We start from the raw sequence: 27,937 nt of genomic DNA, 5'->3' as shown, positions 1-27,937 counted from the left end.
GGGAACAACAGGCAGAGCACTTCTTGGAGGTACAGGAAGAAAAAAAAACCCACCACCACATATTATATGAGAGGCTTTAATGTAATACTATTTGTCTGGCTGTGCTACATCCCGCCCCTTAACAGAGAAAGGGTGGAGATGAGCCCTGGCAGGTCCTCAAGGCGCCATAACCCGTGATGAATGGTCCTGAGTTTTTGGCTCAAGGTTTTGGTTCTTTCAGAATGTAATGATTCATCACGGGTTATCATCTGCACTCAGGCAGGAGGAAGAAGGGGGGGGAGGAGCTGCTCTTCCTGGCGTTTGATAAGCCAGACGCCGGGCGTGGCGAGAGCTCAGTGATTACCGTCTCTCCCTGCTGTTCTGCATGCAGATGAAGCCGATAATCTTTCGCCATTCTTGACTTTGGAGACACAGACGGACTCTCGCGCCGCTCCTTCTCTTTTGCCTTACGACTTATTAAACGCGTCAGAATAATTGGCGTGGCTCTCTGACCCCCCCTGCAGAATTTCTGAGGGTTTTTTTGTTTTTTGTTTTTTTTTTTGCTTCCATTTCGCCGCTTGGCTCATGGAGACGACCTGATCACTCGTCGGACTGCTTTTGCTTAGCCCCAGGAATGAATAATTAAAAAAGAAATAAAAACAACACATAACAACTCAGTGAAATGAAAGTGCTTGAATTAAAAGCGTCATGCACTGAAACGTTCACACCTGACAGGAGTTTGAAATTGGGGTCAGCGAGGCCTGTAGTTGCTGCATCACGCCGTCCTCGCATTTTCAATTGGAATGCCGGTCGGTTCCGGCCGCCCTTTCCTCCTCCGCTGCCGCCGCTCCGTCCTCTGTGCTGTAATTAACAGTCCAGTGCGCAGGCAGCATGGTAGCACCGGCTCTCAGCCTCATCTGAACCAATTGATCACTGATTAGCCCTCTGCCTCCAGGGCTTCAATAATACAAATAGATTTCCCCCAGTGCGGCCTTGGGGACCACGTCTCCAACAATGACGACCGCACAACGGCCGAGGCGGCGTTTGAGATGTCGGACATGTCACAGAGCTCTGTGCGTAACACGCCGCTGCCCCCCAGGTCACCGTCATCGACGGGCCGCTCACCACGCGCCAGTCCACCGTGTGGGTCATAGTTCACGTCCAGGACGAGAACGACAACCCGCCCGCCTTCCCCGAGGTCACCTACCGCGTCAGCCTGACGGAGAGGGACCGCAACAAGCGCGGCGAGCCCGTCTACCGCGTCTTCGCCTACGACAGGGACCTGGGCGCCAACGGCAACATCACCTACAGCATCGTCGACGGCAACGAGGACGAGAAGTTCGCCATCGACCCCCGCACGGCCATGGTGTCCTCCAAGAAGATGGTGACGGCGGGAAGCAGCGACATCCTCACCGTGAGTCTCCGCTTAACTGCTGTTTGAGCCTAAGTGTGAAGAGATTCAACTTAAAGTGGCGATTAATTTAAAGGGGAAGGGGAAACATTGGCAAACGAAAGCGGTAAATGTAAGATCTGAATTACAGACGATATTTCTGGACACTGACACTTTTCAGGCTCTCTTGCAGGATGCCTTTTTCTTCTTACAACTCATTTCAAGGCCAGCTGAGCATCAGGCTCAGGACAATGGGAGGGGGGGCCTGCTAAATGTAATCATGGGTTATAGATGCTTTACTGTTTAAACAAAAAAACAAAACAAAACAAACTACTCTTCCTACTCGTCGCTTTGATTACAAACTGTCCAATCGACAGCAACTCTGCTCAGGTTTGTCAGCCAGACTAAAAACCGACCCCTCCACACCTGCAGATGATACGACGAATCGATGAAGGAGGGAAGTGGTATCCTAAAACTGATCCGTGCAGGACTTTGATGTAGAGTAGCGACCCTTTTGCTGGAGGCGCTCAGAGCTACGTGCAGATAAGAAACTGAAATATACGCTCAAAAGGGGCGAGTCGGCAGCTGCAGGAAAACGGAGATGGGGATAACTCTCTCTCTTGTGCGCGTCCCGCGGCTCGTCTTTTCAAAGGTATTTTTCGTGCATTAACAGTCTCACCACAAGTGCAGAAGCAGCCGAGGCAATGCAGTTTCTAGTCGTTATTGCTTTACTGCCTGTGAAGCGAAGGGTCGTCTTCGGCTGAAGAGCTGCGTGTGTTTCCCCTGCCTCAACTCATCAGCGGCAAATTTGTTTTTTAAGTTGCCTTCATATCCTGTGTATGTGAGGACCACTGGGCAGACCCCCTTACGCATAAGAGCCTCTAATTAGTTCATCGTGCCCGCGCGTCTTTGGAGAGTTTCCGGAACACGCACGCCTCAGCCAGGCAGCCGCAGATCAACTCACACGTTCCAGTTTCATCTGACAATGCAGAGCAACAGTCTCTTGATCACCGCCAAGGGAGCCTTTCTTTGGTTGTTGCTGTTGTCATAATCACCGTCTCGCAAAAGCAAATTATGCCTCGTTTGTCCTCCAATTTTCTCTTTAGCGCGGAAAACCCAAAACCTTTTATTCCTCTAACGCCGTCTTCAGACGTTATTGATCTGTTTGGATTACGGCTCTTCCCATCTCGAGGAGTGTGAACAGTAATTTGACTTCAGGTCGGCCAGGACTTATACGCTGTTGAAATGTGATTGCTGGGATCAGTTTTAAAGGTTTGAACGAGACTTCATTTGCCGATAGGATGTCATGGCCCAGGTGTGTGAGCAGCTGGACGAATAGTTTTGAAATAATACGTGTGCAGCCTATATGGCGGAATTCTAATTTGTTTATTTGACCTGAACGTACACGAGCAGTGCCAACGAGGTCGATCCAATTATCAGCTCATTGCCGTACCTTCTTTATTTATTTATTTTTAAATCCGCTTTAAATTGAATTTGCTTTGAATTTGTTTGCTTTTTCTCTCTTTATTTACCTCTCAGATCAAAGCGGAGGACAGTGGCGATCCCCCCCTGTGGTCCACGGTCAAACTCCACGTGGATTGGATCCGCAAGCCCGTCCCCTCGCCTCTGCCCCTAGTGTTCACCCAGAGGCTCTACAACTTCTCCGTCTCGGAGACGGCGGCGGTGGCCCAGCCAGTTGGAGTCGTGGCTGTCAGCCAGTCAAACGCACCTGTCTGGTTCAACATAGTGGGTAAGATGATTGATACTCACACTCATCTGACCATCAAGGCCGTGAATTGCAGCGCATCAATTCAGGTTGAACTACGATTTGCCTAAAGCCATCGTCAAAGTTTTACTCGAAGCCGCAGCAAAAATGCACTAATTGATATTTTTGGAAACACAACATTTGGTTTCTCTCCAGAAGGCACCAGAGGACCGGAGGACTGGAATGTGTGGCCTGGGAGATTAGATTGTCCCTTGAGGAATGTTATGTTCTTTTCTAATTGCTTTGGTGGATTCGTCTGCATGATTTCGTAATTGTGAAAACGCTTTTGAGAGACAAATTCAGAATTTTTGTTTTTCAACTAGTTGCCGGCATGTGAAGCCAAAAGTTACAAGATGTTGCATTTCATGGTGGAAGTTAGAAGCTTTTTTTGTTTCTGTAACTTTCAGTTTTTTATGGCTTAAGAAGAGCTGTGTTCAGCTCTGTCCTTAATATCATGGGATGTTTTAAAAACGTTTAGACTCAACTGGCATATTTCTGGGCGTGTGTGAGGTTTTTCTTCCCTTTTCTACATTCAGAAAAAACAATCTCTGCATTCAACTCTTCATTTTTTATAGTTTTATGCATGTATGGATTGAATTCTACTCCAACAGGCAGGAACGTGGGCCCTCCAGTGGAGCATCTGCATTCCGTGCGCCTGTTCAACAACCGCCGGCCCGTTTGATTCAAGCCTTTGAAAGGATAATCAGTGAATGGCTTGTAATCGAGCGCCCCTCGAGATTACTGATTGCAGCGTTCTCACTGGCGCACTAACATGAGAGGTGTTTTTCTTTCTGTCCCGGCTGTGGATTCCTGCACTCAATAGTTATTGTGAAGGGGAGTTATAATTAATATTTCACTCAAAACGTGAAGACATGCCGATCTTTTCTCTCCAAACTTTAAGAGCAGCTCTCAAGCAGCTTCCATTACTGGATCACGTCCCCCCTTCAGTGTACTCAAGCATTCCTTCCACTTACTACACGCCATCTGCATAATTGTGAAAATTTCCAAGAGGTCGGTTCGGGGGAGTGGCCTGCGCTTCTCCAGAGGATGCAGATTCTTTGATTGAAATATTATCAAGGCACATCACCGTTCTGTCTCTCTCTCTGCCTCTCTTTCCATTTTCAGGTGGACGGCTCGCCAGAGAAATGTTCTACATCCCCCAGAACGCATGTGGACGAAACTGCTCCCTCGACACAGGTCTGGTTCCAAAGCAAATCTTTGCCGCACGTCCTCCTTGAATTCCCCAGCCATGGAGAGACACTCAGAAATGCAGCGTGGAGAGCGCTGATTGATCTGGCCTTGCAAAAGAATTTTTTCCCCCCTTCACGACATCACACAAACAGCACTTCTTCATATTCCTGCGCAGGCAACGTGGGTTTAGGGCCCTATCTTTAGTTCAGCTAGCACACTGCTGCTTGGAATGTAAATGGAGGCGGTGTGGAGAAACAATCCTGCAACTCAAAGTAAATCTGAAAAAAAAAAGAAAAAGAAATCAATCTACAGCCTAGTTCACTGACTTGACACTTGATTTCTTGTGGATCACCTTTCTTACACCCAAGTCCTCTGAGCGGATGGATTTGTGTGTTTCCAGGGGCTCTAGTGGTGAACTGAAACACAGACAAGCACAGCGACTCCAAAGAAATGCTCTGCATCAGCTCCGCTAGTGTCGTAGATGCTAGAACACGAACCGGTGCCACCGACACAGAACATTCTACAGTTTGCGCTCTCACATCTCCTCCCCTTGACTTTACAATGCAAATTTGTCCCCGTCGTCGCCGGTGAGAGCTGTCTTCCTCTCTGCTTCCCACAGATGAGAACCCCGAACAGACAAATGCAAATAGACAAAGCTCACGACATGATCATAGTAAAATTGTTGAAAATACGAAACTAGCCGTGAATGTTTCCTGCTGGAAAATCGGCAGCTTAAAGGTCCAGTTTGTCAGAATTGCAGTGACGTCTCGGCACAGCCGGGATGAGGAAGATGAGGGATATATATTTGCGTAGTGATGCTGAAAGTCCCCGGTGTTCTGCAGGGAGAGCCGCTCAGCCTCACAGTCTGATTGCAATTTAATTCCTGATAGCCAAAGCTAAAGTGACAACATGGCCACGGGCATGACGCCGTGCATGACAAATAGACAGGTTTGCGTTTCTTTTCAGTATGCTTTCCCGCTGCTGGATGCACCACCAAGATGTAAAAAAAAAAAGAAAAGAAAAAAGATCACTGCCAGTTTGATTTTAGGAGTAATGCAGCTTTTTTTCTTAGGAGCATTGCCAAAAATGCAAAAAAGAAAAGTGTGAAGCTCTGACCCTGAGGGAGGCACCTTGAATGCAGATGAACAATGCCTCTTTTTCATGCCCACAGATCAGACGGCATCAGACGACTCCTGATTCTCCTGGCGCCTTCAGATAGTTGTGTAATATTGACTAACCGCCGTGCTGGATCAAAAGAAAAAAAAAGAAAAAAAACAACAACAGTGGGAAAAAGAAAGATAGGCGAGTCCCCGCGGTTTGCCTCGCCACGCACGAGTGGTCCCGCAAAAATGTACTGCCCGATCAGTATTCATATGCCGAGGAGAGCTCAAGCTCCCATATATCTCCAGAGGGGGCGAGCGGAGAGTAGCGAGGCGGGAGGATGGCACTGAATACCGAGCACGTATCAATCCTGCGCCCCGCTCGATTCAAACATTTGGACTCTAAACTGTACACTGGCAGCTCCTTGGTGGAGACCTGGCCACAGGTTGTTTTTTTTTCTTGTGTGTGTGTATGTTTTGTTTTTTTTTTTTTATCTTGGAGATGGGTTGTGTTCCGGGCTGATAAGACAGATGTTTGCCCCGGCGTTAACAGCTTCGCAGGCTGCCAAGTGGCTCGGCTGCTACGTTGCATCGCATCCCGCTTCAGTTTATTTCACAGACCCTGGAGCTCCGGGTGTCGGCGCCTGGCCAAAACAATTACACAGTAATAACTTAGAGCACCTGAGTTTAGCACACAGAGAGAATACTAATGGGCTGGAAGTCAAACCTTAAGTGTGTGTGTGTGTGTGTGTGTGTGTGTGTGTGTGTGTGTGTGTGTGTGTGTGTGTGTGTGTGTGTGTGATTGCAGGGAGCTTCGACATGCAGTTTGACCTTCAGGTGGGAGTGGGGACCCTGGTTGTGGCCAAGCCCCTGGATGCTGAGGTGCAGTCTGTCTACAACATGACCGTGCAGGTGACAGATGGGACCAACTTTGCCACGGCGCAGGTACACAAGCGTTTCATTTTGTCAACTCGCTCGCTCTCACGCACGCACACAGACTAACACACGCACACAGACTAACACACACACACACACAGACACACACACACACACACACACACACACACACACACACACACACACACACACTACAAAAAGCAAATTAAACGATTATTGTTCTCTTCTGCCAAGAGCTTTGCCTCCGCAGCCATTTCCTGACTCTTGCACTCTTGCACTCTAACTTTTTCCTCTTTCTTTTAATTATCTCCTGCTGACAATGGAGAGTGTGTTTTTTGTTGTTGTTGTTTTTTTGCTCACTCTGCCTTTGACATTTCCTACAGTATGTGCGTGCCCCTGGTTGTCTTGACTGCTGCACTAAGCCTGTGTTGTAGTGGAAAATCCTTGATATTAGTGGATTAAGGGGATTAGCTGGGGCCAATAAAGGTCAAGTGTTTGAATAAATAAAAAACGAAATTGCCCTTGTTCCTCCTGGAAATTACTGCTTACTCCTTCTCAGAAGCGTATAAATTAAGTGATAATAAAGTCCCTCCAATTTCTAGGCAATGTAACACCAGGATAACGGACAGGAAATGATGGTGCTTTTACTTTCACCTCTGCCTCTTTGTCACTCCAGGTGTTCATTCGAATTCAGGACAGCAACGACAACCCTCCCGTCTTCTCGCAGCCGGCCTATGACGTCAGCGTTTCGGAGGACGCGCCCGTCGACCTGGAGCTGCTGCGGCTCCGGGCGTCCGACGCTGATGAGCGCGCCCGCCTGAGCTTCTCCATCTACGGCAGCGTGGACCCTGCCAGCATGAGGCTGTTCAGGGTCAATCCTGGCACTGGTGTGGTGTACACGGCCGACAGGCTGGATTATGAGGCCAGAACGCAGCACATCCTGACTATCATGGTGAGAGGGAGAAATGCATCAGTAAATCCATGGGCCACCTCAGTGATCAACGGTGTTGTAATAAAATGGCCAAGCAAAAGGAAAGACATCAAGTTGAAGGTGTTAAAGGTAGAATGCACGTCTGTTAGCTGTTCAGCTGTTTATGTCTAAGACATTGTTGCTGGAGGCAAAGCTGGAAAAACACTTACTTTATGTGTTGACTTCCACAAAGTATTTTCCTCTTAACTTAGTCACTGAGACAACATCACAAGTTCACACCTTGTTAGTGACAACATCCACAGCCACATCACAGATGCATTGTTTTCCAACAAAACATTAGCTTTAGCACTAAGCAGGAAGCTAAAATCAAGTTTTTTTTTGCTGAAGGCAGTGAACTTAGGGCTAAATATGCTGTTTAGTAGAGATTTATATGTATTTTTTCTATGTTTTTTTTTAAAAAACTAGTTTTAGATTTTTTCAAAGGAGTCCGTAATAAAAAAATCTAACAATGCGTAAAATATGGGTCCTTTAAATGCGTGAAGATATTTTGTACTCGCAATGATAATGGCCTCATAATTACTATTATAACATCAATTATGGCATAATAGTAATAACAATATAACAAAGAAAAGAAGAGGGTCTTTGTTGACATGTCACCATTGGAATAATTAGACACTAGAAAAAACCCTTCAAAACAGGGGCTAGTTGAGAATCTTGCAGTGTGGAATGGCAGAGCTTCAAGTAACAAACCAGGAATATAAACTGCAGCCAACATAAAATCTAAAAACAGCTCAGTTGACCCGCAGCGCAGGAACCAGTGCACTTCACCTGCAGCCTCCACACCTCCCTCATTTGTCCGCAGGTCAAGGATCAAGAGTTCCCATTTAACCGTGACCTGGCTCGCATCCTGGTGGCGGTGGAGGACTCCAACGATAACATACCCTACTTCACCAGCACCGTGTACGACGCCGTGGCCTACGAGTCGTCCTCGATAGGCACCTCCGTCATTCAGGTGACAGCGCTCGACAAGGACAACGGGATTAACGGCCAGCTCACCTACTCCATCGAAGCAGGTGGGGACGTCAGCTCGCCTCCACTCTACGTTCCACACGGAGGCTTTTACCATTCCATGCATTCTTAACAGGGAATATTTTCCTGTGATCGTGTCATCAGCTTTTTTTTTTTTCCTTCCCCTGCCCATTTTCAGGAAACACTGGTGGCATATTTAGCGTGGACAGCGCCACTGGCCTCATCTGCATCGCCAGGTTCCTCGACCTCAACTCGGTGGGCTTCTACACCCTCACCGTGCGCGTCACCGACAGCGGATTCCCTCCGTTAATGGCCACAGCCTCCGTTCGCATCTCCTTGATCCTCTCAGAGTACTCCAACCCCAAGTTCTCTCAGAAGGAGTACCAGGCCGAGGTGAATGAAGACATGTTTGATCGAGGGAGTGCCCGCATGCTGTAGATCTTTGGCAAGGGAGGCTAAACCTGCTGCATTTTATTATTTTTTATGTTGAAACATTTGCAAATATCCCAAAAATATTTTGTGGATGATGATCTACCAAAATGTAGATTTAAGTCAACAACAGTCCTTTTGCTTTCCAGATAATGGAAAACAGCACTATAGGGACACATGTGACCACCGTTCGGGCTCTCAGCCGCTCGGCTCTCTTTTATGACATCACCATGGGAAATGAAGACAACTGCTTCATCATCAACCACCACACTGGCGTGATTAGCACACGCAAACAGCTCGACTTTGAGGTAATTTAATCCCAGATTTGAGATGTTGACATCTTAAATTTCATATACACCAGGAGTTTTTCGATCAGCTTCTTTCACTGTTTCTTTGTTTTTGCAGCGAACCACATCCTACTTCCTGGTTGTGCATGCCCTGAGCATGGCCAGAGTGGAAGCCACCACCACCATTATTGTCCAGGTGGGGGATGTTAACGACAGCCCACCGGTCTTCCGTCAGCTGAGGTATTTATCGAGTTGAATGAGGAAGAACACTGGAAACTGGAATCCGGTCCTTGTCATCCAGAGCCTCTATTTCTGCAACAACAGGTATGTTGGTGTCATCAGTGAGGCCGCTCCAGTCAACACCGTCGTCCAGGGAGAGGACGGTAACCCTCTGGTCATCCAGGCCACCGACAGGGACCGCAACCACAACGCACTGCTCGTGTTCCAGATCCTCGACGAGACGGCTCGGATGTTTTTCACCGTGGACTCTGGGACGGGGTCAATTCGGTAGGAGACATGCAGTTCAGGAGGCGTCAGATTACAATTATTATTATTATTTTTTTTTAATCCTTTCAGCAGCATGTAGCCATCTTTTATCTTGAAAATGGTTTCTGTCAAATTCTTTTTTTAGGACCATCACCAATCTGGACTATGAGACCTTCTCCGAATTCCGCTTCCAGGTGAACGTTCGGGACAGTGGGCAGCCGTCCAGGAGCGCTGAGAGCTCGGCAGAGGTTATTATTAAGGTAATCAGACTGCTTGTCAATCAGATTTAATTCCAAGTCCTTTGAAATCTCTCTGAGTTTTTGTCCACACATTTAAGAATTTTTCTGAAAGCACACTTTCCTGGAAACAAGAGACTGTGTTCCCCTTGTACATGCAAACAAGAAAGTGATGAAAACTTCATCGCTTAAGTTCATCACTGACTTTTTTACAAAAGTCTCATATGAAAATCTTTGGATTTGTGGACTGAGCCTGATTTTCCCTCTTTCTAGGTGATCAACATCAACGACTCACCGCCAAAGCTTTCCCAGGACACCTATGAGGCAGTGCTCCTCCTTCCCACCTACATGGGGGTGGAGGTCCTCCGGGTTGAGGCGTTCGACCCGGATCTGACCTCCGGCCTGGCCCAGAACCCCAACAACAGGTCCTCCACCCCGCAGCTGGTCTTCTCCCTGGTGGACGGCAATGTGGAGTTCTTCGCCGTGGAGCGTCTCACCGGAGTTGTGACCGTCATCAACCCCAACCTCAGCAAAGACCGTTACCAGTTCAACGTAAAGGTACGTGCCACAAGCTTTAGTATGCAGCTGGCCAAGGCTGGCCTCAAATACTAATAGGGATGCACTGATACCAATACCAATGTCAGGCATCGGTTCGTCATGATGAAGAAAAAAACAGCTGCAGGATTGTTTCCTCTGATTGATGTTCTCCGGATTTGATGCCTCGGGGTTGTGTTGTGTTATAAATATGGAAAAGAGCAGCGCATGTCATTAAAAAAAACCCAACTATTAGCTTGCCATTCATTTTCTCATTAGCCTGTTGTCACATTAGCTTTACGGCTACCACATCAATGCAGAAACTGACAACACCTCTGTGTGCGTGGCAGGTGTGGGACGGACGTTTCTCGGGCGTGGCGTCCGTCACCGTGCTGGTGCGCGAGGCTGTGGAGAGCGGCCTCCTCTTCACCTACCCCGTCTACTCGGCCTCCATACGGGAGAATGCGCCCGATGTCACTCTGGTGACGGTGGTCAACACGGTGGGCCACCGGCTGAACGAGCCGCTGCGCTACACTCTGCTGAACGCCGGGGGGCGCTTCACCATCCGGCCCACCTGCGGAGTCGTGCACACCACCGGTGTGCCTTTCGACCGGGAGGAGAAGGACAGCTACGAGCTGGTGGTGGAAGTCAGCAGGGAGGACGAGATACTGAGGGTGGCCAGGGTGACGGTGCAAGTCCAGGTGCGTGTTGAAATACCAAACACAAGCAACCGTCCAAAATCACATACTACTGTTTCTATGCTTGACTTATACTTGCTTACACATATGAGTCAATGACGAGGTAGTGAACACTAATGCTGTAGTACTCGAGATTGGTCTTGGTCTCCAGACCACTTTTTAAGGTTCTTGGTCTCGTCTCGGACTCTGAGGCATTTTTACTCGGCCTTGTTTCGGTCTCAGACTGGGCAGACTCAGTATTTTTGTTCAAGACCAGTTGAGACTCAGTGAATTTATTTTTCAATTTTATGAAGCAAAGTTGTTTCTTGAAAATGGTTCAAAATAGTTGGCAAAGCAGCAAAATGTTAAAGAAAATTATTTAGAGATACCTTGCTGAAAAGAGATGTTACTGTTCAATTTCGAAGCATTTTTTTCTGTTTTGTTGTTTTTTTTCTTTGATCTATAAAGTCTCGGTCTTGTCTCGATCTCGATACTCTCTACTCTTGATAATGTGTTGGTCCCGGTTGGTGCGGTCTTGACTACAACGCTAGTGAACACTCGGAACACTCAGGACAGCAATGGTTGTAGTGAGCAAGTCCATCACGTCTGGCTTTGCTTGGTTGTATATCTTGTGCGAGCGTCGAGGTTTTTTAAAGTTTGTTTTCTAAAAAACGTCCGGCCCTGTGATTCACGGCGGCTTTATTAAAAAGTTTGGATGAGGAGCACAGGGAGACTTTATGCTTTGAGCTATGCCCGGGAGAACGTTGTAAAAGTGACTTGCAGGACCCCGAGGAGATCAGTCGCTGTGATTTTCAAGGCAGTTAATGTTTTTTTATTTTTGTATTTATTGGGGTACAGCATCGATCATCAGAGTCTCCTGATCCTCTTAATGACCGCTGGGCTCTGATGCTTCAAGCCCTTATGTTCTCCTCCTCCTTAATCTTTGAGAAAAAACAAACTTTCTTTTGGTCGTTGTACACACGCCACTTTGGATGAACCTTTTTTTCTCTCTGTTCAGGTGGAGGACGTGAACGACAACGCCCCGGTGTTCGTCAGCCTGCCCTACTACGCCGCCGTGCAGGTGGACGCCGAGCCAGGATCGGCCATTTTCAGGGTCTCGGCTGTTGACCGAGACAGCGGGCTGAACGGAGAAGTGACTTACAGCCTGAAGGAGCAGCACAGGAACTTTCAGGTGATTTCCTGCTGTCTCCACATGACAAAAGAGGATTCTTTTCTGACACTCGGTTCCCCGCAGGTGAACCCCGTAACAGGAGAGCTGACGCTGAAGAAGGCCTTTGAAGCTGACCTGTCCAACGCCGAGTACAAGCTCCTCCTGGTGGCCTCGGACGGAGGCTTCCCGCCGCTGTACAACGAGGTGGAGCTCCCCGTCACCGTGGTCAACAAGGCCATGCCGGTGTTCGACAAGCCCTTCTATGGCGTCACCGTCCGCGAGGACGTGGGCGTCTCCACCTCGGTGCTGGGCATCAACGCCACCAGCCCCGAAGGCCAGAGCGTCATCTTCACCATCACCGACGGAGACCCTTCCTTCCAGTTCGACATTGGCTTTGACACGGGGGTCATCAGGGTGATTTACCCGCTCGATTACGAGAGCAGGCAGTATTACCGGCTGACGGTGAAGGCCACAGACACGCTGACCGGGGCCAAGTCGGAGGTCGACGTGGACATCGTGGTGCTGGACGTGAATGATAACCCGCCGCTGTTCCAGAACACCTCCTACTCTGCCATGCTGCCGGAAAACTCCATGATCGGAACCACTGTCCTGCAGGTGTGTGTGTATCTGTGCGTGTGCGTGTGTGTGTGTGTGTCTGTGTGTCTGTGTGTGTGTGTGTGTGCATGTCTGATTAATTATTCATTCATTCAGTCCGTCCAGTTTGCTGAGACTGAGTCGTTGTTTACACCTGGGTCTCATGCTCGCTGCCATTGTGGACAAATATTAGACGCAACATAATTTATTTATAAGAGGACATTGTGATATTTTCTGAGAAATTTCCCAGCGGAAGCCTCGACCTTTAACATAATAGACCAGTTCTGTTTTAACACCGGGACTCACGTTTGAACAAGATTATTGTCGAGACACAGGCGCTTAAAATTTCTCTTGTTTTGTTTTCTCACAACGCAGTTCGTAGCCAGTTAGCCGCTGGTTGTAAATCATACATTAACTGACTCTTCAAAGTCAGTGAGGGTAATGTGCAGAACATTCATGTCGTGCAATCCTGGATTGTAAAGAAGCGGCACTTATTACGTCTCTGGGCCTAAAATGTTCACACATTATGATGTTTGAAGCGCTCATGACCTACATCAGAAATTTGTTCAAGCCAGTTGATTAAATATTTAGAGAGCTTCTCGTTTTCGGCTTTCACATGAATCGTGTGATTTTTTATGCAACATTCACTAAACGCTTGACAGACTTGTGATGGGCCTTTAGATGCTATTGTGCAGTAACGGACTTTCAACTTTTACTTTTCTAATTCATTCCATCTTGACTAATCAGGAGGATGTCACGAATGAATAATGCAATAAAGCTATTCTCCCATCAGGTTTTTGCCCAAGACCAAGACTCGGAAAAGAACTCCATCGTGAGCTACCAGATTCTTCCCGACATCTACAACAGCACCGACTACTTCCACATCGACAGCAGCAGCGGCCTCATCTTCATGGCTCGCCGCCTCGACTACGAGCTCTTCCAGCGGCACAACTTCATCGTCAGAGCGGCCGACAGCGGGGAGGCCGCCCTCAGCAGCGACGTCAGCGTCACGGTGAAAGTGACCGACACCAACGACAACCCGCCCAACTTCAGCCAGACCCTGTACGAGGCCTTCGTCAGCGAGCTGGCGCCTCGGGATCACTTTGTCACGTGCGTCCAGGCGTCAGACGCTGATATATGCGATGCTTATCGACTCAGGTGAGCTCAACCATTCCACAAGTCCTTAGCTTTCAGTTTGCTCAGCTTTCCGCCTCCTGATATCTTGCCAACCAACCTCCAGGAAGCATTTTCAAGCCGTCTTAATTCAATACCCATGGACCGCACAGCCAATCAGCTTCCTTTTTAGTTGAGAAAAGACCGGAGAGCAACTTTATAATGCCTTTATAATCCTCAGAAGACGACAGCGAAGATAAACAGAAAGTGACTGCTAGTCTCGCTGCTTTTAGCAACACTGTTATGCAAACACAGAGTGAGGGACTAATGTGCATGTCTTCAGATTGGGGGAGGAAGCCAGGGTATCCAGACTGGAGTCAAATAACCTTTTTTAACATTTGCTTGGCTATGCAATATACTCAACTGTTCCTGAGGAGCCGTCGACCCACTCAGTGAGCCCCACACTGCGTCGTCCCCCACACAGGGATGAAACCACCAGATTTGAGAGATTATGAGCTCCATTTTTAAGACACAGCTGTTCATCTTTGATAGAGAAGCACAGGAACCATGGTTGTTTACCATCATTCACGAGTCTCTCACATTTCTTTCTCTCCTCAAGAAACGCAAAATGTCTGTTTCAACCCGTTTCAGCTAAAAAACAACAACAACAACAACAACAAAAATGACTCTGACAACAAACGTAACATTTATTAAACTCACCAGGTACAGCATCGTCTCGGGGAATGAGAGGATGGCCTTTACGATGGAGCCAGACACGGGGGTGCTCAGGCTGTCAAACAAGAGGCGACAGGGCATGAAACTCTCCTACCAGCTCAACGTGTCGGTGTCAGATGGAGTCTTCACCAGCACGGCGCAGGTGTGTGTGTGTGGAGGTGCGGGGGGGGCGACTTCCCAACGGTTGCCGGTCCGTTTTGTCGGCTCACTCGCACTTTCGCAACCTCTCTCGGTGTTTACCGACGGGAAGCCGGGTGACCTTCGTTAGGCCTCGCTTCAAATTCCTTGCACATATTCACGGCTGTCAGGCGCGACTCTGCCGTTTTTTTCCCCGACCGCAGCTCTGCAGTTTGGGGTTAATGTGCATTCGTGTCATATCGGATTTCCTGTGAGGATGAGCTGCCATCTGTAAAGGAATATTCACATCTGTCTCTTAGCGGTAATTACATGTGGGACTCTGCTATCCCACACCTCTGATACGCCACATTTTTATGGAGTTGCTGTAACATGTAACCCCGATCTGCCTCTCTAACTTCCTGCTGAAGTGAACTCGGCGTGCCTTCACGGTAGTTTGGCAGACAGTAATGAGTCTTTGCAGCATCATCAATCTCCATTTTGTCGCAGGCCTCTTTTTTGGGGGGCAAATCTGCCACCGTTAATTACAGCCGCGGCATAAACAAAATGTCAGCAGACATGAGGGCGGTGACGGGTGGCTGGATGATGATTGTGATTACGATGATCCGCAGGTGATTATACGAGTGCTGGGAGCCAACCTGTACAGCCCAGTGTTCAGCCAGAGGTTCTACCTAGCCGAAGTCCCGGAGAATGCCCCTCCAGGGTCAAAGGTCATTCAAGTAAGTCTGTATTCTGATTTTAGCGATGTGGAATGCCCAGGTTTTACTTCTCACTCATCAAATTTGCTAAACTCTATCAGAAAGCATAACAGAAGAACAAAAACAGCCATCACGACCCTTCCGGGGCGAAAGTGTTAGTGTTGTTACAGGGGAATTATATGCGGCAATATTGCAATTTGCACCAATAGGAAGCCTCACCCTGCAGTTACACCCTCCCTCTGCAAACACTTTCAATCCTTCAGTCCTTCCCCACGGAGAAATGTGACATCCAAAACAATTAAATGAATGATCTAAAATGATCAAGTTTTATTTCCTGAATCCTCGTCTGGATTTCCAGGTTCGAGCTACTGACGAGGACTCGGGCCTGTTCGGACAGATCACCTACTCCTTCATCAACGACTTGGGGAAAACCAAATTCGCCATTGACGCAAATGGTGTCATATCCACTCTTGAGAAACTGGACAGGGAAAGTCCTCTCAACAAGGACATGGTTCTAACCGTTATGGCCCTGGACGGTGGAGGTATGATTTCTTTTGGACTCTGGTCAGACTGAGCGTGAGCTGATGGTGAAACCACAGATCTACCACAAAGTGTGGCAGGGCAAATATTGAGCTAACGTCACATGACTGGTCATAGCGAGTAAATGACTATCAGCTTTATTAATATTTTTTTGGATAACAAGACTTGGCGCTCCTGGAGTGTACTTTATATAAGCAGTTTTGCATTACATATGCATTGCAGGACGGTGCAGAGTAATGACTTCAGTGTTCAAATACATTCTAAATGAATCCGCATGTGTTTTGTTTTTTTCAAGGCCGTGCTGCCTTTTGCAGTGTGCGGGTGGTTCTGGCAGACGAGAACGATAATGCTCCGCGCTTCAGAGCCTTGGAATATCGCATGAGCATCAAAGCAAACGTGGCCAAAGGTTCTCTGGTGACACAGATCCAAGCTGCTGACCCCGATGCTGGCTCGAACGGCAGGATCACCTACTCCCTCTACAGCGAGGCACGTCTGTCTCTGGTCGACGTGCTGGAGGTCAGTGTGCTCTCACTGCATGGTTTTAATGGGATTTGCGCAAATTTGTTGCACGTCCGAACGGGATCCAAACCTCAGCGAATTGATTAAATGAGTGCAAACCATATTACAATTTATGCTACAGCCCTGGATTTTAATTTGGAGATTTTCCCTACTGACACCCCCTCCAACCTATTTCAGTGGATTAGCAGCCATCTGTTAACTATATTCATCCATTTTACCCCTCATCAAGTAAAGTAAGTTAAATACAGATTGATGCCCGGCTATTGGAAAGTGGAAAAAAACACAAGTAAATACCAGATACATTAAACCTGCAAGCAGGGTTTGCGGGACTGAGCCTACGTGGCCGCCGCCGACCCCCGACCTCTGCCGCAGACGACCGACCTCTGCCAACGCCCGATGACGCCCCCCGAAATCTGCCGACTCTGGAAGAAGTCTAAATAATCATAAGCGTGTGTATGCAAATGATGCAGATTTGTCATCTTCTAGCCCATGAGGAACCCTGAAACCCTAATCCTAATTCTAGCAGTAACCCTAACCCTAACCATAATTCCAGCCTTATCGCTAACCCTAATGCCATACAAGTCTATTAAGGGTCAAAGGTCAACTTTGTCCTCGAGACATGGGGCCACTTGCCGCTTCATCAGGATCCTCCAGGACACACCCACGCCAAATTTGGGGCTTCTCGCCCATGAGGAACCCCCGAAGCCCTAACCCTAATTCCAGCCTTATCGTTAACTCTAATGCCATACAACTGAATTGGATCAAAGGTCAACTTTGTCCTAGAGACATGGGGCCACTTGCTGCTTCATCAGGATCCCCCAGGACTTCCCTAAAGGAAACTGCAGCCATTTATGTGTGTGTGTTGAAAAAGAGGGAGAAGAAGAGGAAGGCGTTAGGGCTGCTGAGTAGCAATAGCAGAGTCTAACGTTAGCTCCGCTTTTGCTACCTTGGAAACAAAAGCTACTGACTCAGTCATTTCTGCGTCTACATGAAAGATATTGGTATCATCTTTTAGCTAAGAGCTTCAGCTATCTAACTGTCTAACTTTAACCGGGGTTTGAGTAATGGTGTAGGTGTGGTCAGTAAAAAAAACAGACAGTACATTTATTTTAAACAACTTGAAATATCTCACTTCCTGTTTGTCGTATCAAATAAATTAGCGCATACGCGGCGTAGAGCTTGATGAGACGAACGCGTGGGTGTTTCACAAATTTTCGATGTTCCTAGGGGGCGCTACGGCCATTAAAGTTTTTTTTCTCATGTCTCAGCTTTTGAAACCTGGGAAACAAATGATTCCAACTCGGCCAATTCTGCTTCTACAGGAAAGATATTAGAAACGAAGCAATTTCAAACGGGTTTTCGCCTTGCGATGACCTGCTCTGCTTCAGAGCTGGTCTATCGCCGGGGCTCAGTCCCGAACAAGCCAGTTTGAGTGTAAATGAAACACATCCTGCACTATGAGAGCGTAATACAATATAAGCAGCAGCTCGAATAAACAAGATTGCACAAATGCAAGCCAGATGCCGGAGAGGACGTGTCTGACAGCTCCAACAAGAATCTAGTTACCTTCAAATTGTGTCGTTATTGCCCAGGTGGAGCCAGACAGCGGCTGGATGATGACAAAAAGCGCCGTGGACCACCTCCAGGGGACGGTGCTTTCCTTCTTCGTCAAAGCCACAGACAGCGGCTCGCCGCCCAAACACTCGCTGGTGTCGGCCTTCATCCACGTCGTGTCGCCGGACGCCTTCGTCCCCTCCTTCAGCCAGCCGCAGTACTCTTTCACCATCCCCGAGGACACGGCCGTGGGGACGGCCCTGGGCTCCGTGTACATGGGGCCCGGGCAGAGCGGCTTCTTCACGGTGGTCGGCGGGGAGACCATCGACAGCAACCTGGGGGGAACCTTCCTGGTTGACCGGGAGACGGGCCTCATCCGCCTGATCAAGCCGCTGGACTACGAGGAGTTCAGCATCTTCCGTTTCAAGGTGGCGGCGACCACAAGGAAGGACCTCATCGAGACTGTCTCCACAGTAGACCTGGAGGTCAAGGTCTGTGATAAACCACCCACTGGACCTGTTGGGATTTAAAGTAATAGCTGTTTTTGACCTTTCAAAATAAAACCACTTGCAACATAATCACTTGCAAGAACTTCTTAGAAAAGCAAAGAAAGTGAGAAAATTAAAACTTCCTGTTATTGATATTGTTTTTGATTCCTCGCTGCTGCATTACAGCGTCATTTAGACAATTTCTCCCGTTGTAGATCCTGGATGTGAACGACAACAACCCGGTGTTTGAGAGCAATACTTACGTAGCCACAGTGATGGAGGGGATGCCATTGGGGACGCGGGTGGTCCAAGTGCGTGCGCTCGACCCCGACTGGGGCTCCAACGGGCAGGTGAGAGATTTTCCAGTTCAAGCTGTTACCTGTGTGGTACAAATAAGAGTAGATGACAATAACAAGACAAAGACAAGAACAACAAGAAAAGGTTGTTACAAATCCAGATTAAAATCAACCTTAAAAAGGAACAAGCCTGTGCTCAGTACAAATACTTCATTACAGTGATTTTCCAGGTATCTGTATGTTACATGAGTACGACTTTTACTTTTACTCACTACATTTCTACACAAATAGCTATACTTTCTACGTCTTACATTGGAAAACATACGTTACTTTTGTTTTTTGTTTAAGATACAAATTCTTCAAAATAAAACACATTATTATAGTTGTTGCTTCAAGTGGAGCTATTTGAACGATGCTGGATGGAGCTTGTGGGTTTTCCCACACATTAAACTGAAACACCCCAGATTATCTTCAGTGAGCGACTCATGTGAACTGGAGTCTGTTTACAAATAATTGAGTTCCCCGTTACTATTTTCAACTGCACCACAAAGCAATGAGTTCATCACAGAAAGCTGCTTTCTTGTAACTGGCCACTTCCTGCAGGTGACCTACAGCCTCGGACCTCTGCTCGCCTACAACGTGGACACGACAAAGGAGGCGGGGCTGGCAGGTGTGCCCGCCACCACCGGCTCCGTCTTCGCCATCGACAGCAAAACGGGCTGGATCACCACTCTGGCCGAGATGGACTACGAGTTGTGCTCCAGCTACAGCTTCGAGGTGGAGGCCTCGGACCTGGGCGAGCTGCAGTCGCTCTCCTCCACCACCATGGTGACCATCGCCGTGTCGGACGTGAACGACAACCCGCCGCGCTTCGAGAGGGAGCTGTACCGCGGCGCCGTGCAGGAGAGCGACCCCCTCGGCGAGGTGGTGGCACTGCTGAAAACCAGGGACGGGGACGGCACGGACCAGAACCGCCTCGTCAGCTTCTACATAACCGGTGAGGGAGCAGAGGAGGCTGAGCTGGGTGCCCCTCCTGCAGCGGGACCAGCTGTGAATAGAAATGATAAACTGGTCTAATAGGGCCGCCACTGTGAAAGGTCAAGCTATGAATTTATTTGAACCCAAATGTCAAACATCTCTCTTTTTTTTAATTTCGTTGTGATCTTTAGGTACACGTTACAATAAAAACTTAAAACTGAAGGGAGGATAAAAAGTCGCTCTTCTAAACACGCAGAGCCTGATGCAATAAAAGATTGCGTGGCTTCCGCGGCCGCTAAATGGTTGCGGACCAGATATTGATCCACAAACAGGGGATGTGCATCTCAGAGCGCCTCCGCCAAACGAATATCGTCGCTCTGCTCTGGCACAATTATCCCTAACTCACATTGAAGTCAGTTTTCATTCATTCTTTCCGAGGAAAAACAGCCCAGATTTATGTAAATCACTGCCAAGGGAAGAAATCATTTCTGCCTCAAAGATCTGCCACTTGATCCAACAATCATAAAAGACTAACTTTATCATCATCATTTTAAGTCTTTGGGACAGTTTTTCCCGTGCTCTTTAAATTCCTGACTAAGAAAAGTCGTCCCAGCAGTGATTCCTCTCCGATACTCTGATGTTGACACTGAACCTCATCTGTCTGGATTTGGAGCTGTCAGAAAACACAATTTTTCTATTTTTCTAAGCACCTTCTGTGCGGCAGAAGGCAGTGTTATTAATTTTCTTACCAGCACAATTGCAATCTATCGCTAGCGAGTCGGCGACAATGCCAACTCGCCCGCGTTGGCCGCTTTTTCAGATGAATCAGACGGTGGAGGCAAACTGAGAAATGTTTGATACCAGATCCTTTGTGTGACTCCTTTAGAATTATGTCAGACTTTTTCCAGATTGAATTTTTGACTCCATGGGGGCTCTTGGGTTCTTCATAGACCTGAGCTTCTGTCACCTCGACCTTCAAGGTCGACACGTTCCATTTACATAACCGAGTCTGGTAAGCCAAAGATTGATTCAGCATTGAAAAAAACAAAAAACAAAATCCAAACAATCCTGATTGGCCGAACGGAAGCCTTCCTAATGGAAGGTCAAATTCGCGAAGCTTTGAAAGGTGGGCGTTGCTGCGTCAGCAGGCCAGATGACCGTGATGATTTTTATTGACCCTGCATCATCTGCGGGGGAAGCTCGCGGTTATTTATAACTCGTGAACAAACAGGATTCTCCGATTGATTTGCACGCCAATGCCTGTGTCATCGTCATCATCATCACCATCATCACTGCTGTGTCTGTGTGCGCTCTCCAGGGGGAAATCCTCGGGGCGTGTTTGGCCTTGCTCTGGTGCAGGGAGACTGGAAGGTTTATGTGAGCGGCCTGCTGGACCGTGAGCAGCAGGATTGGTATTTGCTCAACATCACGGCCAGCGATGGCCTGTACGTGGCCCGGACGGCGGTGGAAGTCACCGTAATGGACGCCAATGACAACAGTCCCATCTGCAACCAGGTCAGGGATGCGGAAGAGTGCAGAAAGCTGAAATGTGGCTTTCTGTCTTTATGCTACAATAAAACTGTGGATTTTTTAAACCTCTTATAAAGGAGTTTTATTTTATTTTTTAGCATTAAACACATTTGAATTGAATGTAATAGTTATAGTGAAAGTCTTGATATATGTTTTTAGCACTTGCTTCAGTCACTTTTTTTTATTACAAAAAGTTCTCTGCAATTTTAATTATTTTTGAATACCGTCCTCCTCTGTCGGATCTTTATTTTCCACCGTGACAACCTCACGTGATTAATAACCCATTATAAGTATCCAGCATATTTGACCCTGTGTTTATAGCCGCCTTTCAAAAATACGACATTTTGGCTTCCTGCTAAACCACAGTCAGAAGCTGATGACTGGAATGATACAAACAGCTTAAACTGTCTAAAAGAGAGAGGTGACCGCAGAATAACGCAATCCAGCCGAGGCAAAGTGCTACCTTGCTGTTTTAGGACACATCCCACCATTAATATGCAACAAGGCGTGATGAAAAAGAGAAGGGAGGGGTGAAAAGAAAAAAAATAATTGGGCTCTGCACTCTCCCGTGCTTCTTTTCATTTAGCGGTATTCTGCAGTTCTTCAGCCGCACATAATTACTTCAAAAAGTTTCATTCTCCCACTAAACTCTTTATTATTCTCTTTGAAATCAGTCCTCTCTGCTTTCTTTTTTTCTCCTCTTATATTCTATCAGTACTCTTTCCGTACAATTCAGGTCTGCGTGAGCGCAAAGTTGCTACTCCAGAGTTACACGGTGGCGTCAGCCGCCTCAGAGGGAGTTGGACAGCATGAAGGGGCAGAGAGGAAATTATCGCTGTATTTGTATGCTAATTTTCAGGGGGAAATGGTGTTGGCGGCAATACAGGAAGAGTAAATGGGAAAGGAGAGCGATGTTTTGGTAGCGTGGAAAGATTTGTAACAATAAGCAATGCATGCAACAGTAATCTCAGTCTCAACAACAGCAGAATGACCTGAAGTTACCTCAGATGTAAATTTTAAAGGTAGTTTTTGTTGCTTAAACATTCATGTATTAACATTTAACATTTTCTTTACTTTACCAAAGCATTGACGCACAATTTTTTTTTTTTTTTAACGCTTGTGGGGTTAGAGGAAGTCACTTTGGTTTGATAACAATGTTTGATACACACACACACACATATATATATATATATATATATATATATATATATATATATATATATATATATATATATATATATATGTATATATATATATGAATATATATATGTATATATATATATATATGAATATAAATATATATATATATATATATATGTATATATATATATATATATATATATATATATATATATATATATATATATATATATATATATATATATATATATATATATATATATATATCTTTGTGTGTGTGTGTGTGTGTGTGTGTGTGTGTGTGTGTGGCCAGGCGGTGTACAGCAGCTCCGTTTCTGAAGACATTGCCACCAACAAGGGCATCCTGACGGTCGGGGCGACCGATGCCGACTCGGGCTCCAGTGCTGAGATCCAGTATTCTTTGTTTGGCATCGGTGTGGAGGATTTCTACATGGATGCCAACACCGGTAATTCAGATTTATTTCATGAACGCACTAACGTCAGAAATTGACAGTTTCTCACGCCTCTTTGGCTTGTTTGTGTGTTTGTTTTCTGCCTCCAAGGCGAGCTGCGTACGGCCACCGGGCTGGACAGAGAGGTGGCGTCCGCCTACAAACTCATCGCCCAGGCGACGGACGCAGGCGGGCTCTTCTGCCGCTCTGACATCTCTCTCAGAGTGCTGGACGTGAACGACAATGTGCCCTCTTTCTCGGCTCCTTATTACCTCACCAGCGTGTACGAAAACGCCGCCCCCAAGGCGCTGCTCACCCGTTTGCAAGCCAGTGACCCTGACGAAGGTGAACTCTTTTGATGCCAGATTTCTACCATTCCAAAAATCAATTTTTAACAACTTTTTGACTTGATACAGGGAGAATTCCACTTCTGCCAACGACACAGCGCCCCCAGCTGGCCTTATTTAGGAACTACCAATTGCCTATGGTCGCCTGCCCAGCACACTCTGGCAGTAACTGTTCTCTTTGGCGATGATGAACACACAGAGAAGCTAGCTGACCAGTGAGCTAGCTCGCTAGCTAGCTCACTGGTCAGCTAGCTTCTTGTCGCCAGGGAAGTGGTGCTGATGTCAACCAAAGTGATACAGCCTCTATACTTGGCCAGCAGGGGGCATTGTGTCAGTGATGGGTTCATACAAGTCAATGAAATCTAAAAAAGTGATTTTAAAACTCCAATTTTAAGTCAGAGATGCTACATACAGTAGAGTTGCTCAATGATCAGCATGAGCGGAGGAGAAAGAGATGAAAGGCGGAATTCCATTACGCTCAACGCGAGCCTTTATGTTAATCAGCCCCCAAACTGCTGACCTGCGTGTGAGCAGCAGCATATTCGATCATCCTCACTATGCAAAGACCAGCTAATTTATGAGAGCAGACGTGCGTGTGAGCTAAACCACGGTTCGGTCTCACCCCTCCAGGTCTGAACCGCACGGTGGTCTACTCTCTGGTGGATTCCGTCGACGGGACCTTCTCCGTCGACCCGGTGTCTGGGATCGTGATGCTGGAGAGGATTCTGGACAGGGAGAGCCGGGACTCCTATCGTCTCCGCGTCCAGGCCACCGACCAGGCTGGTCAGGAGGGGGCGCTGTCCTCACAGGTTGGGTTGCTCGAGTGGCGCGTTCATATGTGGATAAGCGTTTTTGGCCGCAAATGTCGACTTCCGGGAATCTAATTCCAAAATGCAGGGAAATAGAAAAATAGCTTGTTTGATGAAGCTTGATGATGCTTGATGATCTATTTCTTCAGTAATCAAACAAGACACAGTGTAATCAGTACTGTGTCTTATTAAAAGGCATCAGTGATTTTCTTTTTGACTCATAAACACATTCAAAATGTAGATAATATTCAATTATTCTATAACAATGCAATTAAAAATGATGCACAACATGTTAAACCATAAACAAGTCAGCTGCCGACTCCGCCTCCGGTAGAATCTCAATCTATTTTTCGACTGTGCACGTTGGCTGGTGGGAGCCAGTGAATAAGGCCGCCTTGTTTAATCAAGAGATCAGATAAGGATGCTGGTAGATTGAATTAAGATAAGACCTCATCACATTCTATAGTGGGTGGGGAAACACTGGCTGGAGGGCGGGACAGTTGTATAGGCAGAGGCGGTGTTTGTTCAATTAGTTGAGCTGTTTCCATGCACAAAAATCCATAAAATGGATTGTATTCCAGAATATTGCTTATTAACTTGAATGATCTCATCAGCTGTAAGAAATCACCTATCAAGCTTGCGTTTCTGATTTTGTTTTCTCCCAGGTTGATTTGAACATCTTGGTTCTGGATGTGAACGACAACGCCCCACTCTTCCAGAGGAGGGACTATGCCGTTACCGTCCCCGAGGACGTGGCTGTGGGGACAGAGGTGCTGCGGGTGTTGGCCACGAGCGTCGACATCGGACTGAATGCCGAGATCACCTACCGCATCCGATCGGGCAACGAATTAGGAAAGTTCACGATGGACAGAACCTCCGGTGAGCCAGAGTGTGTGAAAATGGGGCAGATGGAGTGGGCGGAGAGGAGTGTCGGGAAGTGATACGTGGCAGAAGGAAAGTGTCTGCGAGGCTGCAGCCTGAACTGCTGTGATGTATTTGTGGAGACAGGGGCCGCTATCTAAAAGACAGGAAGGTGGAGCTGGAGGTAGCAGAGTTAAAGATACCTGCTGCTATCTGGAAAGGACCAGGATGAGTTGAAATGAGCACATCATATGGGCAGGTAAGGTTGAGTGGTTTGGAGATAAAGGAAGGTTGAGCAGGTGTGGACATGTGCAGAGGACGGATAGTGGACAGGGAGGATGGAGCTGGCCGGCAGGAGGATAAGAGAGAGATGAGGTAGCGCGGAGGTGGTGAAGGACAAGCTGAAGATGCAGGCCAGGATTAGGGTGAGCTAGAGGGGGACGATCCACCGTGGCGACACCTACAGGGAGCGGCGGAAAGTTCAAGAAGATGCAACACTGTGAAGTGTGTAGAGAGAGCTGGAAATGTGCCACCAGGACCTGGAAACATGCAGAAGCAACAACGAAGCACGACTGCAATACTGAGCAGGATGCTGCTCAACTTGCTGCCTTGCCGACCTCTGCTCTTTTTGAACTTTGACCACTCACACATCAGCTATCATTTAATGCCACCTAGTGGCCAAAGAGGCACTGGCATCAGGTCATCACACGCCTCACTGCATTTCTGTGTCAGGCTCAATTTCGGTGGCGGATGACCTGGACTTCGAGGTGTGCAAGGACTACTACCTCACCGTGGAGGCCTGGGATGGTGGCGACCCTCCTCTCAGCAGCGCCACCTTGGTGACCATCGAGCTCATGGACGTGAACGACAACGCTCCGGCCTTCAGTCAGGGCATCTACAACGTCCTGGTCAGCGAGGACGCGTCTGTTGGCCAGACAATCACGCGGGTACGATCACAGTCTTGATCTGCTGCTGCGTTGCTGCTGTCACTTCCTCTTGCTACACCTCTCCAGTCCTGTTGTCTTGTTTTTTGGCTTTGTTTTTTCTGCTTTAGGTTTCGGCGGAAGACCTGGACAGCCAGGTGAACGGGAGAATCACCTACTCTATCCTGAAAGGGGACCGCAACAACCAGTTCTGGATCGACCCGGTGACCGGGCTGCTTAAAGTCAACAAGCCGCTGGACAGGGAGCTCGTAAGGAGGCGCCTTTAAGTACACTATCTCAGCAGCAATCCATAGCAATTTTCTGCTTCAGGGGCCGCAGGAAACGTCAGGCCCGCTCAAGGTCGCCGCCGATCGAGTCTGCCCTTAACGTGTCCCAACGCCTGATACATACGGATGGTGCTGCTCTCTCGGCAGGTGTCCCGGTACTCTCTGTCAGTGCAGGCTTTCGACAGCGGCTCGCCCGCCATGTCCTCCACCGTCATCCTCAACATCGACGTCTCCGATGTCAACGACAACCCCCCTGTCTTCACCCCGCCAAACTCCACCGCCATCCTCCAGGTAGCCGCCACTCTTTTTGCCCGTCTGCTCGGCCGAAATGTGTTTGCTTTGCGGCTGTCCCTCACTGTGTGGGGCTGTGTCCATACGTTCAGCTCAACCAGGCCGCCGGCACGACGCTGCTGATGCTGTCGGTCAGCGACAAGGATTCCGCGAGGAACGGGCCACCCTTTGACTTCCGCATCGTGTCGGGGAACGAGGAGAATTCCTTTTCTCTGGACCAGGGCGGAACTCTGAGGTCCAACCGAGCGTTTGGCCCCGATGCACCCCGAGAGTTCACCTTGGAAATCCAGGTTAGCAACACTTGTTGAATTTTTTTTAAGCTAAAATTTGAATGAATAATTGACTAATGATCTGATCTGAAGATTCAGCATTGGAACATTATTGAGATCTTCATCTTTCATTCTGGACTTCAGTGGAGCAGCCTTGCAACTAATTGTCCAAAAACGCAATAGGTAAAGAGACAACAGCAGCATATTTAGCCCACTGACAACAGCAGCATATTTAGCCCACTGTTTAGAGCCTCCTGCAGTGAGGCTCATGAACACTGAGGTTTAGTTTCCTACAGATTTCTTTTTGTTTTGCTGTACCTTCCATTAGTTTGGAAGGGAGGGAAGTGGTCTGAGAGGGAGAAAGAACACCTGGTTGGAGGAGGTATCAATGACCTCTGAGGGTCAAAAGGCAGGAGGTAAAGGCGAACACTTTCTAAAACATGGAGCGAGACTCTGCTTTTTCTAATGACTTCATCAACTAGAGGGTGGAGATGAATATTACTGTTCAGCTTAAAACATCAGCCAAGTGAATTGGATTTTTAAGGCTGCCCATTACTTGCAGAATATCTGTATTGAACGTCTGCTTAATTGCAGAGCTATTAGAGCTGATGGTATGGAGACACTATCAGCTAATAGTCTGGCACAGGAAGCCAGTGAAGGCTTCAGCATTAAAAGCCTGGCAGTGATTGTAAATGTATGTAAAATAAATGCGCTGAACTCTGTCATGTTTTGAGTCCAGCGGCGCTGCCTGACATCAATTCATTTGAGTGAGTGTCTCACTGGTACACTTGCTGCCGCTGTTTATCTCAGGCCCTTATATATCTCAAATGACATATAATCGTTGTGAAAATGTAGCTTCATGCAAAGCAAGAAATTGAACCAAAAAGTTGAATTAGTTAATGTTGCTGTATTATGCTGAAGTCATTTCAGCGAAACTTTTAACCACAATTTGTCTTTAGCCTGTCAGAGAACTCCCAGAAATGAGACCAGACCATCTTTTACTATACATACAGTTTTACTCAACTGAAAGTTGAGTAAAACTGTGCCATAAGGGTGCCCAGATGCACAGTTTTGGATATCAGCTAATTATGATGTCCCAAAAGGTCAGTGATACCGCTGCTAGAGTAGTGACAGCCCCAACAACCCTGAACCAGGGGTTGCACCTTCTCAAAGTGTTGGTTTTAGCTTTTTTTTTGCAGGAGGCTGTAAGTAGAGGGTTAAATGTACTTCTAGAGCTTTAGGATGAGTTGGCTCCTCCACAGGCAAGGGTAACAAA

The 27,937-nt window shown here is 47.5% G+C and overlaps 1 protein-coding gene across 1 annotated transcript in view; it reads left to right on the top strand.

Annotated features, from left to right (window-relative positions):
* fat3b (FAT atypical cadherin 3b) overlaps positions 1-27,937 on the top strand; it is a 71,588-nt gene that overhangs the window by 19,872 nt on the left and 23,779 nt on the right. Inside the window, exons 7-39 of the mRNA XM_076031676.1 lie at positions 1-29; positions 1,079-1,393; positions 2,909-3,119; positions 4,260-4,331; positions 6,234-6,370; positions 6,999-7,274; positions 8,116-8,326; positions 8,461-8,675; positions 8,861-9,019; positions 9,117-9,238; positions 9,323-9,505; positions 9,630-9,744; positions 9,994-10,278; positions 10,605-10,955; positions 11,950-12,123; positions 12,187-12,717; positions 13,490-13,854; positions 14,533-14,686; positions 15,291-15,398; positions 15,736-15,919; positions 16,213-16,433; positions 18,029-18,481; positions 18,694-18,828; positions 19,378-19,771; positions 21,071-21,267; positions 22,736-22,889; positions 22,986-23,219; positions 23,852-24,030; positions 24,696-24,909; positions 25,624-25,838; positions 25,946-26,083; positions 26,249-26,392; positions 26,485-26,682. The exon at positions 1-29 is cut by the window's left edge and continues 33 nt beyond it. Of these exons, the coding sequence (XP_075887791.1) occupies positions 1-29; positions 1,079-1,393; positions 2,909-3,119; positions 4,260-4,331; positions 6,234-6,370; positions 6,999-7,274; positions 8,116-8,326; positions 8,461-8,675; positions 8,861-9,019; positions 9,117-9,238; positions 9,323-9,505; positions 9,630-9,744; positions 9,994-10,278; positions 10,605-10,955; positions 11,950-12,123; positions 12,187-12,717; positions 13,490-13,854; positions 14,533-14,686; positions 15,291-15,398; positions 15,736-15,919; positions 16,213-16,433; positions 18,029-18,481; positions 18,694-18,828; positions 19,378-19,771; positions 21,071-21,267; positions 22,736-22,889; positions 22,986-23,219; positions 23,852-24,030; positions 24,696-24,909; positions 25,624-25,838; positions 25,946-26,083; positions 26,249-26,392; positions 26,485-26,682 (7,073 nt within the window). The remainder of the gene's footprint in view (positions 30-1,078; positions 1,394-2,908; positions 3,120-4,259; positions 4,332-6,233; positions 6,371-6,998; positions 7,275-8,115; positions 8,327-8,460; positions 8,676-8,860; positions 9,020-9,116; positions 9,239-9,322; positions 9,506-9,629; positions 9,745-9,993; positions 10,279-10,604; positions 10,956-11,949; positions 12,124-12,186; positions 12,718-13,489; positions 13,855-14,532; positions 14,687-15,290; positions 15,399-15,735; positions 15,920-16,212; positions 16,434-18,028; positions 18,482-18,693; positions 18,829-19,377; positions 19,772-21,070; positions 21,268-22,735; positions 22,890-22,985; positions 23,220-23,851; positions 24,031-24,695; positions 24,910-25,623; positions 25,839-25,945; positions 26,084-26,248; positions 26,393-26,484; positions 26,683-27,937) is intronic.

The sequence above is a fragment of the Nelusetta ayraudi genome, unplaced genomic scaffold, assembly GCF_046127955.1.
Source record: "Nelusetta ayraudi isolate G7.1 ecotype Tasmania unplaced genomic scaffold, CSIRO-AGI_Nayr_v1 ptg000033l, whole genome shotgun sequence".
In the NCBI taxonomy this organism is placed as follows: Eukaryota; Metazoa; Chordata; class Actinopteri; order Tetraodontiformes; family Monacanthidae; genus Nelusetta; species Nelusetta ayraudi.
The sequence above is the reverse complement of the archived record's forward strand: the minus strand, read 5'-3'. Positions and strand labels throughout refer to the sequence as shown.